Source organism: Acinonyx jubatus, chromosome B1 (assembly GCF_027475565.1).
Source record: "Acinonyx jubatus isolate Ajub_Pintada_27869175 chromosome B1, VMU_Ajub_asm_v1.0, whole genome shotgun sequence".
Classification (NCBI taxonomy): domain Eukaryota; kingdom Metazoa; phylum Chordata; class Mammalia; order Carnivora; family Felidae; genus Acinonyx; species Acinonyx jubatus.
The window spans coordinates 121401090-121417880 of NC_069382.1; the positions used below are offsets into that span (position 1 = coordinate 121401090).

General features: G+C 34.5%; 1 protein-coding gene across 4 annotated transcripts in view; it reads left to right on the plus strand.

Annotated features, from left to right (window-relative positions):
• Positions 1 to 16791, plus strand: part of STPG2 (sperm tail PG-rich repeat containing 2) — a 598009-nt gene that overhangs the window by 527699 nt on the left and 53519 nt on the right. The window contains exon 14 of one of the 4 annotated variants that reach the window (XM_053217111.1): positions 2924 to 3770. The exons of the other annotated variants lie outside the window; for them this stretch is intronic. Coding sequence (XP_053073086.1) covers position 2924 — 1 coding nt within the window. The 3' untranslated portion in view covers positions 2925 to 3770. Of the gene's footprint in view, positions 1 to 2923; positions 3771 to 16791 lie in introns of those variants that run through there. 4 annotated transcript variants of the gene reach the window in all.

Sequence of the window (16791 nt, forward strand, 5' to 3'; positions counted from 1 at the left end):
TATAATATGGCTGTTTCAAATTGATATATGCTTTAAGTCTAAAAGGCACACCAGATTTTGAAGACTTAGTTTGACAAAAAAAAAGGGTATAAAATATCTGATTAATAATATTTTTTAAAATGTAATACATTTAATACAGGTATTTCAGGTATACTGGGTTAAATAAAATATACCATTATGATTATTTTCATCTGTTTATTTTTACATTTTAATATGGTCATAGGCTCATATTATATTTCTATTGGACAGTGCTAGTCTAGGATATCCATATTTTGGAGTAGTGATTTCGTCAGCAAATATATTGGAAAACAATGTCTACAATAATGTTTTATTTTCAATTCCATTTCACACATTATACTTTCACTTCTATTACACATTTTGTTATGACAGGGAGCAATAGCCCATTAACTACTCATTGTCATCATTAGTTATTAATATGTAGTACTTCTTTAAAATGCAAAAATATGAAAGCTATTTCATGTCATTTGAAACTATTGCCTTGACTTTTGTGCCACAATGTCGTAATTTTCAATTCTAGATCTAGTTTTTTGAGCCCATAAGAGGTTGTTATTGTCATTTCTCAGGTCATATTTATTTAGATTTACCCATATACTTATCTGTTCCATTGCTCTTTCTTCCTTCTTGCATTTCTGTGCTCCTCTTTGGTATCATTATTCTTTCTAATGAATTTCTTTTCATATGTGTGTTCATGCACATTTACTGTTGATGAGTTCTCTCCTTTTTTGTTTGTTTGGAAACATTTTTATTTCATCCTCATTTTTGAAGAATATTTTTACTGGCTGAAGAATTAGAGGTTCACACATACATTCTTTTGGCACTTTAAAAATGTCATTGCATTGTATAATGCCTTCTGTGGTTTCTGATGAAATGTTTTCCCTTTGAAAATAATGTGCCTTTTATTTATCTGGCTGCTTTTTCAAATTTTCCTTATGCATTTTAAAAGATTATTTCTAATCTCCCTAGGTTTTCCTGCCCCCACCTCGTTTCTATAGAACCTAAGAAAGACAAAAATCTCAGCTTGGATTTCTTTAAAAATTTTATTTTAATGTTTTTATTTTATTTTTGAGAGAGAGAGAGTGTGTGAGCAAGGGAGGGGCAGAGAGAAAGGGATACACCGAATCTGAAACAGGCTCCAGGTTCTGAGCTGTCAGCACAGAGCCCAACATGGGGCTTGAACTCACGGAGTACGAGATCATAACCTGAGCCGAAGTCGGACGCCCAACCAACTGAGCCGCCCAGGTGCCCCTCAGTTTAGATCTCTATCCAGTTTGTGGTTGTCTTCTGTGCGCCTAAAAACTAAAATTCCTCCAAGGGAATGTGAGGGAATGTCCTCCAATGCTATTCCCTGCTCACCCTTCTCACCAGGTTTCTGAGCCTTACAAGACCTGAGGTTGTCTGTGTAGCTCTCCATTCTCTTATATAAAGAAACAGAAGTAAATTCTCTAATTTTTCTAAGAGACTTGTTCTGAGAACAAGTTACTCTGCCATATCTGAAAACTCTTCCTTTACTATAGTTTGCCTTCTGTGCCTTTTACCTCTAAAACAATTCCAGAAATCCTATATCTTTTATGAATATTTACAACTGAAAAGATATATTAGATATCATATATCTTGAGACATTTATTCAATATCCTACTAAAAAGTTCATATTCTTTTTTAAGGAAATGTATTTCCCTATTAAACTTTCTTGCAAATCTATTTCTTTGAAGATTATTATTGTCATATTATGAACTATTTATATTTACATGGTGTCACACAAAAATAAGTACTTCAAAAATATTTTAGTATCCCAGATATGCCCACCCACATCCCAAACCCTTTGTGACATAAACCTCCAGAAGATAAAATCAGACTAGCTCCTTGTTCAACATTACCATTACAGAGAAACAAAAGACAGTCTATCTTTTCTGTTTATATATGCCTATCATTCCCACCAGACAACCTCAAAACATGACATTATATTTCCATTCAGAATTATTCTGCATTTCAATCAGTATAGTGTCATTTGGAGGCTCCCTTCTTTAATTAACTTTCAGGAAAAAACAGTTTTATTTCACAATTATAGAGAAACTTAATGCTTGGCTGAACTAGTGCACTAACACTAAAGAGAAATGAGTGAGTTACCATATGCAAAGAGCTTCTATCAGCTCCACTCAGGTTTGGGTGAAGGGGAACAAGCTAGATAACAGAACTGTGTTAGATGATTGAAAGTGGGGAAAGAATTGCCATCTGAATGTTAAATAGCAGGAGTGATGTCACCAGAACAAAGTTCTGAACTTCACAGGTTTACCCTAGATCAACCAAGCCACATTCTGTTCACTGTTCTTGGTCGTCATGGAAATGAACATAAAATATTTTTGTTGGGTGTAGCCTCACGTACGTAAGACTTAGTGAAAGAATTGATATTTCTTCTGAGATGAAATCTGGTATAGTCTCTTCTGTGTTACAAGTACATTTTGTAATCGTTTAATTATAAAAATCTTAATCCAAGAATATTAATCAATGAAAAAATTAGTGTATTAAATTATATTTTGAAATTTTGAATGGCTTATTTGGTTGCCATTTCTTTCCTGTTTCCTCAGTTGTGTTAAATTCACTATTATTATAACATAATATCCAAACAACTGCAGGTATAATATATATCAAATATACACTTTAACTACTTAAACTCTCCTGCAGAGTCATTAGGACAATCTAAAACCTAGGACTATCACATAATATGAACTACTTGATATAAATGATACTTAGTCAATCTGGTTATAAAAAAAAGTATTTTGTGAATTTTTTTATCATTTTTATTTGAGGTAATGAACTAGAGGAGCAATCTGAAAGAATATTTTGGCTTCAGTTGAGAAGTACAATAGAGACACCACTTACTGAAACAGCTTTTCTTTCCCCACAGATATATTCTAAAGGTATTATCTATTAATATAAAGGTAAGCTGACAGTTCTTTCACAAAGAAGTAATTCCATTTTGATGATGCCTTCCATCAGCTACTCAAAGGAACATAATTGCTCTTCTAACCTCAAGAGATAGAAAAATCTGTTCTTGCAAGACATTTAATTCTCTATTTTTTTTTCTCAAAATTTTCATATTACAATAGTGGTATATATATTCACTGAATTCTTTCTCAATATATATTACTAGTGCTTCCGTATAAAATACAATGCTGTATTTTATAAAGACATCTGAAAACCCTTTCTTTTTAACTTTAGAATCTCATTCTCTAACCAGAGAATGCAATTATTTTCCAGATACTAGGTGTGCTGAAAATAAGTACATGATGTTATTATGTGTGTGTTATCCACTTGACTTATTTTCTTACTCGTCAGTTCTCTGAAATTATAAAAGTGGAGAATAAAAATCACAAAAAAAAATGACTTACTTTGTGTATGCTTTAGTTGGTGTGAATTTCATGTACAGATAGGAGATCAAGAAAAATTGATTAAATTGTGGTGATACATTTACTTCTCTTTAACAGCCTACATATTTGGGGAAGATGGGTAACCTTAAATATTTAAGTCCCAAAATTTGGGGGTTAGTGGTCTGGTTCTAACATGGTCTTGAAAAACAAGTGAGAGATAAGAATTAGATCAATGATTTTTAATTTGGGAGGGAGGGTAGCATAAGCTCCTTTGGAATTTTGATAAAAGCTATGGAAACATCTTTGATAAAAATAACCTAAATTTAGCATAATTTCAAGGGATTCAAGCACCCTTGGACTCTTTCAACGCATTCTGGTTTAAGAAAACTTCATCTAAAATGTCTCCACTAATGTACTTAAGATCAATCTTTCAAGATTAGAACGATAAAACAGAAAAACAAAGATCAATGAATACTTGCTCTCCCATTGGACTGGATGAATTGAATTGAGAAAAGAGCACAGAAATGATGGTGGATGGAAACTCTGAGCTCATATCCTAGCTATGTAACCCTAACTAAAGTACGTAATCTTTGTTCTATGGCTGTAAAAGCAGTCGGTGTGTTGGGTCAGTAGTTTTCAAACATAGCCACTGCTTCACAATTGCCAAATGAGCTGGTAAAATACCACAACTTCCCAGTATCTAACAACTCCCCAGCTACTATAGTCTGTACTCTGGGATGAAGCCCTCCAACCTGTATTTCCCTCTAGGTGTTTATGTGGTGAAATTAAACCCTAGCTACATAATTCCCAAAGTCTTTGTCATCTCTATAGTATTTTTTTCACCACTACCTTTTCATATGTCGTGCGAACCATGTAAACTATAGTTCTGGTCAAAGTAGATCTTATTGATTCAGATAACCAAGAGCATTTGGAGTATATATTACATATTTTGCAACAACCTCACTTGTATTATTTTCAGATAATACTTCATGGAATTATTTTTATTGTCTTCCTCTTAATTATTATTCCTCTGGAATATATTACATAATATGAAAATCTGTTCATGAAAGAAAAATACAAAGATGAGTATTTAGAATGCAGCAGAGTTCACCAATCACTACTTTTAAGATAATGCATTAATTATTCAGTAGAACAACTCTTATGTCCGCAATCCTAAAATTGTTTAAAAACTTTCTAGACCAGAACTATTTGGAAGAATGGAACTAGTTAGAAAAAACTTCCCCTACCACCAACTGATCGTTTCTAGTAATTTTATCCAATAACTCTCTTATTTGCTTTAGTTACTTTTCATCTCTTTCACTTGAACCATCACTATCACTTAATATTAGTTTTCCTTGAGGTAACTGTCTCTTATTTGATAATTATAGAGCTCATTTTGAGGTTGCAATTTTTTGTTTAGAAGTATTTTTAAATTGTCTCTTGTTCTTAATGTCAGTATCCAATTTAACCTTTGCTTAATGTGTTAATGTTCAGGATAGTAAATGTTATTACAAAAGAGATTTCATGAGCAGGACAACCCATCATGTGCACACTCTCAAGATGTATGCTGTTACTGTTACACTGTCAGTTCTTCCCGATGTTGCCTAGGTTTTTCATTAACCATGGTAACATGGATGAATCCCTGCTCTAACTCACACTAGGGCGTGCTGCCTACAGTTCTCCATGTGAGGAGTATCTACATGGCAAACAGGATCTATGATTTGAATGATCTTCCCTTGTGACTTCTAATTGTATCTGATTTTAAACTTATTATCCTCTTGCTTTCTGGTGTATTAATACTATATAGTATATTTCTTCCAATCAGCAGCTACTTAAAAACTAGCACTGTACCTCATTTTTAACAGCTCTGCAAAATTATTATCTACCTCTTTATCTCCAAGGTTGCTGGAAATGTATTTTATGTGCCCTATTTTTCATTATTTTAAATCAGGCCTTACCATGGTTATCCCTAAATTTGGAGGAAATGGATGAAACAGTTTTCATGAGATTTAATACTAAACACTTATAAATTAAAATTTTATCTATACAGATAAATTATACATTATATTTAACAGAGACTATTTAGAAATTATATATATATATATATATACATGTATATATATACCATTTAAACTATATATACTCTAAACTACAAATTTTAAAACTATAATTTACTTTTATAGTAAATATATATATATATATATATATATACTTTAAAAGCTGAGTCTTACCTATAAAATTCAAGATAGCAAAACTTTTTTTTTTCAACTTTTTTTTTTTTTTAAATTTTTGGGACAGAGAGAGACAGAGCATGAACGGGGGAGGGGCAGAGAGAGAGGGAGACACAGAATCTGAAACAGGCTCTGGGCTCTGAGCTGTGAGTACAGAGCCTGACGTGGAGCTCGAACTCACGGACCGCGAGATCGTGACCTGGCTGAAGTTGGACGCTTAACCGACTGAGCCACCCAGGCGCCCCTAGATAGCAAAGCTTTTATTTGTAATCTCGCACTCATAACTACTGAACATAAATTTGTTTATGTAGGATTCCTAATATTACTTATACCTAGAATTCTAATAAATGTCAAGCACTAAGAAAATCTTGGAGTCTCATCTGCAGAATTATCTCATGTGTGTGTGTGTGTGTGTGTGTGTGTGTGTATGTGTAAAACTTACAGTAAGCTACTTATCCAAAATTTTTAACTAATTCTTGAAAAGATGTGGAGCGTTTTCTCTATGCTTTTTTGAAAGTAAGGTATTTAACATAGAAGAAAGGATATAAAATTTTTGGAAATGGTTTTGAGCCTATGATGTTCAAAGACAAAACTTTGAGTGATATTAACTAACACAATAAGGATTACAATTTTCTAAACAGTAAGATAGCACATAGAACAAGATGACATCAATCCATGAGATACCTTTTAATATTTCACAAGGCAGCTTCTATATGAGGCAACGGATAATTAAAAAAACAACCGACATCAGAAAAGAAAATTCAGAACCCTTGTCTTGGTCAGGGCCATTTCAGGACTATAAGTCTTCTCATTATACATCTATGTCTAAAATCATATTTTGCCACATTAAGTAAGAAATATTATATAATGATGACTAAGTTCTCAAGAAAGTTTCATTAAACTTCTACTTAACATGACAGTGAAGCACATAGCCAATTTAAGAAATTTGTCCATTAAAAATAATTAAAATTTGGGGGCACCTGGGTGACTCAGTTAGTTGAGTGTCCGACTCCTGCTTTCTGCTCAGGTCATGATCTCACGGTTTGTCAGATTGAGCCCTGCATTGGGCTCTGCACTGACAATGTGGAGCTTGCTTGAGATTTTCTCTCTCTCCTTCTCTCTCTGTCTCTGTCTCTCTCTCTCAAAATAAATAAATAAACATTTTAAAAAATAATTAAAAATTTTCATTGATAGTATTTAAAGGGTTACTTCTAGCTCAGCTGTATAGATAATTCAGATATCCAGAATGATATATACTCTGAGGATTATGATTTTATCTTCACATGATGTAGATTTTGTTGATGAACTGCCTTCAGTTTGCCTTAGTGCCTCTACATATAATTTTCTCTACAGTCAAATAATAAAAGATCTGAAGTGGGATTTAAAATTATTCTTAGTAGATAACATCATAGGGGAGGCATAAATTCATTACTAAAGCTTATCTTCTCTTCCCGTGGCTAAATATGTCTTAAATCTTGTTGCAAAATGATCTATAAAAAGAAAGACACTGCTCTAAAAATACAAATTGCCTCATTTTGAACTTCATCTTGTAAATTGCTTCAAAAGTGAATAAGGATCTATGTAATCTGTAGGATTACGTGGAACATGACACTTAAACCCACCTTCTTAGAGAGTGTTTCTTACTTATGTTAATTCTTATTCTTTTCTTAAACAATAGTGAGACAAGCAGGGCACATGGCTGGCTTATTCTGTGGAGTGTGCAACTCTTGATCTCACGGTTGTGAGTTCAGGCCCCACGTTGGGTGTAGAGATTAATTAAAAACAAAATGTTTAAAAACTAAAAAGAAAGTGAGACAAGCAATTTGAATACAGCATTAATCACTCTGGTTCTTATGTAAAAATGATAATGTATTGCAGGCTGTTTGCTAAGGGGTCACAGAACAAATTTTTAGGAAAGGAAATGGTACTTTCCCAAATCCTGTGTATAAAGCTCTTCATCCCCAATTAAAGTTATGAAATTAATTCCTAAGGATAACTTTCCATGTATGTCAAATAAATGTAAACTGCTGATCCTAGAAAGGAGGTTAGCTACCATTTGAAAATTTTGTGTAATACATCATTGTTTTATTCAGCAATAAAAATGCTTTACACTTTCTTTAACAATTGATAAGTCCTATTCTATTACATTCTCAATGCAGTTAGTGGTATAAATTCATATAATTACAAGATTCAAGGACTTTTCATAACTTCCAGCTCACAGAGTACAAACCCAATCCTGCAATGAAGAAATGTGTATAAAATGGAAGAACACTAGTATAACATTTTCCTTAAATTGCAGAAAGTAGACTTAAATGTCTTTGTATTCTTAATGTTTTGATCTTTTTATAAATATGATAGAAACTCTTCAAAGTCTTCAACTTATATATCTTCATATCATCCAAAATGCATAGGAAAATACTTTTTTTTTTCTTTAGAGAAAGAGAGAGAAGAAGGGGGAGGGTCAGAATGAGAGGGAGAGAGAGAGAATCTTAAGCAGGCTCCACATGCAGTCTAGAGCCTGGGCTCAAAGCTCAATCTCAGAGCTGTGAGATCAAGACCTGAGCTGAAATCAAGAGTTAGACACTGAACCCTTGAGCCACCTAGGCACCCCCGTAGCAAAATATTTTGCATGTAATAGTCAAATACTCAGTACATGTTAATTCTGCCTATCCCAGATTGGCAATAAAATAAAAGATGCAGCGAAACAAAGTAAGGTGTTTTTTCTTCTCCTTTTGTTTAGGCTACATATTACTGCAACGTTGTCAAAAATATTAGGCCACCTTCATTGTTCATATTTTACTAGGACTTGTAACTTGTACAGATAAAAAGAATCTTCCATATGTGTATGGTTGAATTATGTTCTTCAAAAAGATGTTGAAGTCCTCATTCCCAGTACCTGTGAATGTGACTTTATTTGGAAATGGAACAGCTATAGATGATCAAGTTAAAACAGATTATTTGGGTGTGCCCTAATCCAATATGACTCCATACCTGTAAAAGGGAGAAAATTTCTCTCATTATGGATGCACACAGACAGAACTCCATGTGTAGATTACCTCTTTAAACTATCTCAAACTTCAAGCCTCCAGGACTGAGTCAGTATTCTATTGTTTAAGCCAGTCAGTTTGTAGTACTTTGTTCCTGCAGCCCTAACAAAGTAACACGATATGCATGAGTCACAATCTAAAATTTAGATGTATCTTTTGAGGCAATATAAGAATAGATTTAATGTGTAACCTTTTTATTATTAGTTAAAATGTGCTTTGGGGGCCAATAACGAATGTTTGTGATGGGAAGTCAACAAAATCTGTAAGCAATATCAAATTTTACTTTGGTAAAATTTAAAAAAAAGTCTGTGTATAGATCAATATTGGAAGTGAAAATAAAATTAAAAAAATAGATGAATGAATACTGTAAAATGATCAATGACTTTTTTCTTTTCCTGTTCCAATTTCCATTCTTTTTTGCCTTTTTTCAATTTTATTAATTTTATTTATTTTGCACATCAACAGAAAATGTAGGTAAATTATACTTTATTATGGATGAGAAGAAAGAAGGGGAACACCTTTTTTAACTTCTAGTGATAGTCATTAAAAAAAAATGGAGGGGCCCTGGGTGGCTTAGTTGGTTGAGTGCCTTACGCTTGATTTTGGCTCTGGTAATGATCCCATGGTTCTGAGATCCGCGAGGGACTCTGCTCTGAGAGTGTGGGCCTGCTTGGGCTTCTCTCTCTCTCTCTCTCTGCCCATACACTGCCTTGCTTTCTCTCTCTCTCAAAATAAATAAACATTTTTAATGGAATGTCATATCATTCAGAATATATGCCCACACATTCCTATTAACCACTATTTTTAACTATATTTATGTTAGTTTCAACCTTAATTCTCCACTTCATGTCATCAAAGCTGTTCCATTTTTTATCATTTCCCCTCATTTCTCTATAATCTCTGAAAATATGTGTATGATTCAATCATCTAGATATATTTTTTTTACATATTTTATTTGGAATATGTACATTTTTACAATCTGGATGCATTTTGTGTATATATATATATATATATATATATATGTTTGATGTGTTTTGTATCATGTTAGAAATTGGACTCCTTTGGGAGCAGTCTCCAGTATGGAGGCAATTTAACATGCAGAATGTTTTTTAAGGATCCTAAGATCAACAGTTACAGAAGAGGGGGCGAGGAGCAGGACTGAGCAGAGGGAGAAGTGGTTTCATCCAAGCTCAGTAGCAGCCCTAGTCAACCCCGTGTGGTGCTCTACAGATAAAGTGGGACTTTCAGAGTTGGGCTCCTTTGTGTTAAAATGGGTGGCCTTTATACTCCTGCATATATCAGTCATTAGGTGTGGGCCGCCTCAGGAATGAGTGTGACCTTGTGTAAGGTAGCTCTCTGTAGCTGAATCAATCCCTAGAAGGGGTGGACAGTTCAAAGCTATCTGGCAACAGTACTCCCCAGCAGCTGAGGCAGTAAGTCCTTCACCAAAAGGAGCCTGGGTATTGTATTTCAGGGTCCACTAAATGGAAGAATGAATATTTTCCATGAGTCTCTCTTACCTTAATGTAAAAGATACTCTCCTAATACTCTAGGGATTCATTTTTCTTTTTAAATTGGAACCATTTTGATTATGAGATCAGAGATGTCATATTTAAAACTTCTGTAAATGAAGAATAATTTATTTCATGAAGGAAATAATCACCCACTAACTTAGATGTTTAGCTTTAAGACAACCAGTGTATTCACATGTTGACCTTGCTGGAAGAAAGGTTTATCTCTGTATATGAACACCCTCTAAAATTGGGAACGCTAAGTGATGGATGCTGGCTTGAACTTTCAGACACCATCAGATCAGCATGACAAAGCTGACTTAGAGCAAATACTAAAGAGCGACTCCTGTTAATTTGTCACTGGTCACCTCTTACTGCCATCACTCCAGGGAATTTAATCTAGGGCTTTAAAACAAGTTTATTCTAAATGCCATGACCTTGATGCCATAAACTGTATCCTATTTACTTGCCCTAAAATATTTTCAGCCAGTTGCTTCATACTTCTGCCTAGAGAGCTCAGGTTCCACCAGTACCACAGATAGCTATTGCATAGTTTCACAATTCTGTAGCTTAAGTTCCCCGCACACTGCTAACTTTGCTCATTAAGCTCTTAATTTGGAATCTGATTCTTCCCCAAGTAGGCCTTCCCCTGATTCTTCCCCTGTATTTGGCCATGAACCATTCAGCTCCTTCAGATTTTCTTTGTGATCAATCTCATCCCTGAGACAACCTATTTCTATTTCAGCTCTTTTTCTTTATTGCTAGAAAATTAAGTTTTCATTCCCACCTTTTTTAATCATATAATTCCCTCAGAGCTAGATTCTTTCTGCTGGCCCATGGTCACTTCTCTTTTATCATCACTAAACTTTTTAGTTTTGTATAAGTCCTTTCTGCTTACTGATAAAATTTACTCAACATTTTATGGCATAAATTTTATATATTTTTAAAAAGTTTTTAATGTTTATTTATTTTGGAGAGAGAGACAGAGCCCAACAGAGCAGGGGAGGGGCAGAGAGAGAGGGAGACACAGAATCGGAAGCAGGCTCCAGGCTCTGAGCTGACAGCACAGACCCTGATGCGGAGCTCGAACCCACGAAATGTGAGATCGTGACCTGAGCCAAAGTCGGGCGCTCAACTGACTGAACCACCCAGGTGGCCCTGTATTTTTTTTTTTTTCTGGTGGCAGACTTTCTGGTGCTCTGGTTTAAACTTTGTAAATACTATGAAGTTTCTACCAATAGATAAAGAGGACCGATGACCTCACCAGAACCAAAGTGCTATTTAAGATACAAATTTTCACAAAAAATATATGCAACTCTTAAATGTTAAATAAGTCTTTATATCTTTTCACCATGTCTTCTTATTAAAAATTATATTTTGCTTAACTACTAGGTTCCTTTTTGCTTTTTCTAATGATTCATAGGTCTTGGGCAGGCAGTTTTATTATTTATCCATGAAACAAACAACATTTTGTAAGCATAAATAATAGTCATTCTGGGGGTGCCTGGCTGGCTCAGTCGGTTAAGCATCCGACTTCCATTCAGGTCGTGATCTCACTGTTTGTGGGTTCGAGCCCCGCGTCTGGCTCTGTGCTGACAGCTCAGAGCCTGGACCCTGCTTCAGATTCTGTGTCTTCCCCTCTGTCTGCCCCTCCCCCACTTGTTCTGTCTCTCTCTCTGTCTCTCTGTCTCTCTCAAAAATAAACATTAAAAAATTTTTAAAAAGTCATTCTGAAAGCCAGTATATATGATGATTGTTTCAGTCACATCCAGAAGGGTATATCTTAAAGTCACTATTAATTTATGAAATAAGTATGTGATAATAGCCATAATATCAACTAAAATAGAAACATGATTAAAAAACTCATCCTATTGATTTCTTTAAAGCATAATGCTTACTCTGTGGTAACCCATTGTACCCATTATCCAGACATTCTCTAGTCTGTTTTTGACTAGTTACCATAATATAAAACAGTTTTATGAAATCAATTAAGCAAAGTTGGAGGATACAAGAGCAATATGCAAAAATAAGTTGTATTTATATACACCAGCAAAGAACAATTCACAAGGGAAATCAAGAGAACAATTTCATTATAATAGCATAAAAAGAATGAAATACTTAGGGATACCTTTAACCAAGGAGGTACAAGTCTGGTACACTGAAAACTATGAAACATTGCTAAAAATATTATAGAAGACCTAAATAGATGGAAAGACATCTCATGTTCATGGATCAGAAGACACAATATTGTTAAAATGGAATTATTCTCTAAAGCAACATACTGATTAATGAAGTCCCCATCAAAGTCTTAATGTCCTTTTTTTAATTTATTTTTTTAAGAAATGGAAGAGCTGATTCTAAAATTCATATAGAATTTCAAGGGACCACAAATAGCCAAAACAATCTTGGAAAAGAGCAAGGTTGGAGTACTCATATTTCTTAATACCAAAACTTACTACAAAGCTATAGTGATCAAAAGAGTGTAGTACTAACATAAGGATAGAGACATAGATTAATGGAATAGAATTGAGAATCTAGAAATAAACTAATACATTTGTGATCAATTTATTTCAACAAGGGTGGCCAAACCATTCAATGGGAAAGAATATTGTCTTTAACAAATGATGCTAGGACAGTTGGCTATCCACATGCAAAAGAATGAAATTGTACCCTTTCCTCATACTATATACAAAAATTAAATAAATGAATAAATAACTAAATGTCAGAGCTAAAAGTACAAAATTCTTAGAAAACAGAGGTGCGGCGCCTGGGTGGCTCAGTTGGTTGTGTCTGACTCTGGATTTCAGCTCAGGACATGATCTCACAGTTCGTGAGGTCAAGCCCTGCATCAGGCTCTGTGCTGGCAGTGGGAAGCCTGCTTCGAAATATCTGTCTCTTTCTCTCTCTCTCTGCCCCCTCCACCTCCGCTTACCATCTCTCTCCCTCTCTTTCAAAAATAAATAAATGAACATTTAAAAAAAGAAAACAGAAGTAAATCTTCATGACCTTGGATTTGGCAATGGTTTCTTAGATAGAACACCAAAAACACAAGCAATAAAGGAAAAAATAGATGAATGGGACCTCATCAAAATTAAAAACATTTGTGAATCAAAAGACACTATGAAGAAAGTGAAAATGAAACCCACATAATGGGACAAAATATTGGCAAATCATATGAAAAGAATCCAGTATCCAGAATATGTAAAGAATCCGTACTACCAAGAACAAAAAGACAAATAGTCCAATTAAAAATTGGGTGAAGTCCTTGAATAGAAATTTCTCCAAAGGAAAAAAAAAAAGAAAAAATTTTGAAAAAAGGAAATCTCTCCACAGAAGATATACTAATGATCAATAAGCACATGAAAAGTTGCCCATAATTTATCATTTGATCAATGTAAATCAAAACACAATGAGATACCAATTAACACTCAGTAAGATGAAAATAATAATAATAATAATAAATGACAAATATTTCAAAGAGATGGAGAAATTGGAACACCCATATATTGCTGCTATGTTAAATAGTACAGTCACTATGAAAAACAGTTTGTCAGTTTTTCAGTTAATTAAACATAGAATCACCATGTGATCCAGTTATTCTATTCCTAGGTGTATACTGCAAAGATTTTAAAATTGATATTCAAGCTAAATCTTATAGTTGGATGTTCATAACAGCACTATTTAGAGTAGTCAAAAGATGGAAACAACACAGATATTGATAAACTGTAGAGTGGATAAACAAAATGTGGTGTATCTGTACAATAGAATATTATCCAGCCATGAAGAGTAATGAAGCACTGATACATGCTATAGCATGGATAACTTTGAAAACATTATGCTTCGTAAAAGTTTAAGTCAGACACAAAGAACATATATTGTATGATTCTGTTTATATAAAATACCCAGAGCAGGCAAATTTGTAGAGTTAGGAAATGGATGAGTGGTTGCCAGTTTGTGGGTAAGGACAAATGGGTAGTGACTTTTTAATGAGTATGGAGGTTCCTGTTGGACTGATGAAAGTATTCTGACGTTAGGTAGAGGTGATGGTTGCACAACATTGTGAATATACTAAATCCTACCAAATTGCACACTTAAGATATTTGCAAATGACATGTCAGATACAGAGTTAATATCCAAAATCTATAAAGAACTTATCAAACTCAACACCCAAAAACCAAATAAGCCAGTGAAGAAATGGGCAAAAGACATGAATAGACATTTCTCCAAAGAAGATATCCAGATGGCCAACCAACACATGAAAAAATGCTCAACATCACTTATCATCAGGGAAATACAAACCAAAACCACAATGAGATACCACCTCACACCTGTCAGAATGGCTAACATTAACAACTCAGGCATTAACAGATGTTGGCGAGGATGCGGAGAAAGAGGATCTCTTTTGCACTGCTGGTGGGAATACAAACTGGTGCAGCCACTCTGGAAAACAGTCTGGAGGTTCCTAAAAAAATTAAAAATAGAACTACCCTATGACCCAGCAATTGTACTAATAGGTATTTATTCAAGGGATACAGGTGTGCTGTTTCAACGGGGCACATGCACCCCAATGTTTATAGCAGCACTGTCGACAATAGCCAAAGAATGGAAAGACCCCAAATGTCCATCAATGGATGAATGGATAAAGAAGATGTGGTATACATATGGTATACAATGGAGTATTACTCAGCCATCAAAAAGAATGAAATCTTGCCATTTGCAACTACATGGATGGAACTGAAGGGTAGTATGCTAAGCAAATTAGTCAGAGAAAGACAAATATCATATGACTTCACTCATATGAGGACATTAAGGTACAAAACAGATGAACATAAGGGAAGGGAAGCAAAAATAATATAAAAACAGGGACAGGGACAAAACATAAGAGACTCTTAAATATGGAGAACAAACAGAGGGTTACTAAAGGGGTTGTGGGGGTGGGTGGGCTAAATGGTTAAGGGACGTGAAGGAATCTACTCCTGAAATCATTGTTGCACTATATGCTAACTAACTTGGATGTAAATTTAAAAATAACTTAAATCGGGGCACCTGGGTGGCTCAGTTGGTTAAGCGTCCAACTTCAGCACAGGTCATGATCTCACAGCTTGTGAGTTCAAGCCCCACATCAGGTTCTGTGCCGACAGCTCAGAGCCTGGAGCCTGCTTCGGATTCTGTGTCTCTCTCTTTCTCTCTCCCCTCCCCCGCTCATGCTCTGTCTCTCTCTTCTCAAAAATAAATTAAAACATTTAAAAAAATTAATTTAAAAAAAATAAAAAAATAACTTGAATAAAAATTAAAAAATAAATAATAGTTAAAATGGTGAACTTTATGTTATGTGATTTTTACCACCACCACAACAAAAAAATGATTTGTGAAAAAAAAAAGATGCCCCCACTAAATGTGCATTCTTTTGAAGTTTAAGTTCTCACTAAAGTAGAAACTTCTTTCCAAATATTTGTAATGGGTAGAATTTTATCTTAAAGTCCAAGTGAAGGATATCTGAAGACACTTCCCATTGTTACATGTGATAGCATATAATAATAATAAATTTGCTTGGTCTGTTAAGAAAGGTATTTAGCTTAGTAGATACTATAGTCTTGCCACCAAACAAGAAATTCTATAATTGTATTAAAGAGTGTGATTTGTATCCTACAATTAAGTCTAATTATGTGTCCATTTTACTAAATTGTGAAATCACTAGAAAAGCTTTGACGTGCTCTGTCATAGATTTGTGACAGCTGTTTCCACACTTGTCATCCCCCAGATTGTAATTCCCATCTGTAAGTCTCTGTGCCAGAAGAGCCCTGGACCTGAGTGACACCAATATAAATAGGTCATCACACTGATTCTTAACTCTTCTGCCTCATTGTGGGAAAATTGATCAAACTCAGAAGGGCCCTCTCTAGCCAGCCTCTTGCTTTGAAAGAGCAATCATGTTCTCTTAAGCAGTGGCAGCACAGGCATTGATTTTGGAATCAATGAGACATTCAGGGCAGCACTGGATCTCTGATTGGCAGCAGGAAAATGGGTAAGAACATTTCAAACTTTATAAAATAAAAGCCAGTAAACATTAAATTACATGAAATCACATCTTCTCTGGCTGCTGGTATCTTAGGATTTACCTTGACACAGACATGAAATGTCCAACATTCAACTTCAGAAATTTGAAAATGAACCAGCCACCCTGACCTTGCAGTCCAATACCCAAGATTCCAGCTGAGACTTGAATGTTGACTTAAGGGCTCTTTTGGATATTTCATTTTAAAACTTCTAACAGTTTTCAAGAAACTGGATCCTAGGTTGTGGGCTTGGATATAAAAATACGCCCCCAGAACAATAACAACAAAAAGCCCAGTGTTGCTTTACAGGCGATACTTGGACAAAAGCTGAGTTTACATACTGCAAGTGTAGGTAAGACAGGCTCATTGAAATAAATGCCATGTCACACTTTGATCTCATAATGAAGCAACAAAGTAGAAATAGTGATTCTTTTCTCAAATTAATATGGATTTTCAGATGAAAAATATGCTAAGTAATTGAATTTTTTGTATTTTTCCTAAGCTTTGTCCCTTCTGGCCCCTGCACATACCTCCACTAATGTTTTTGACTGGATTCACCT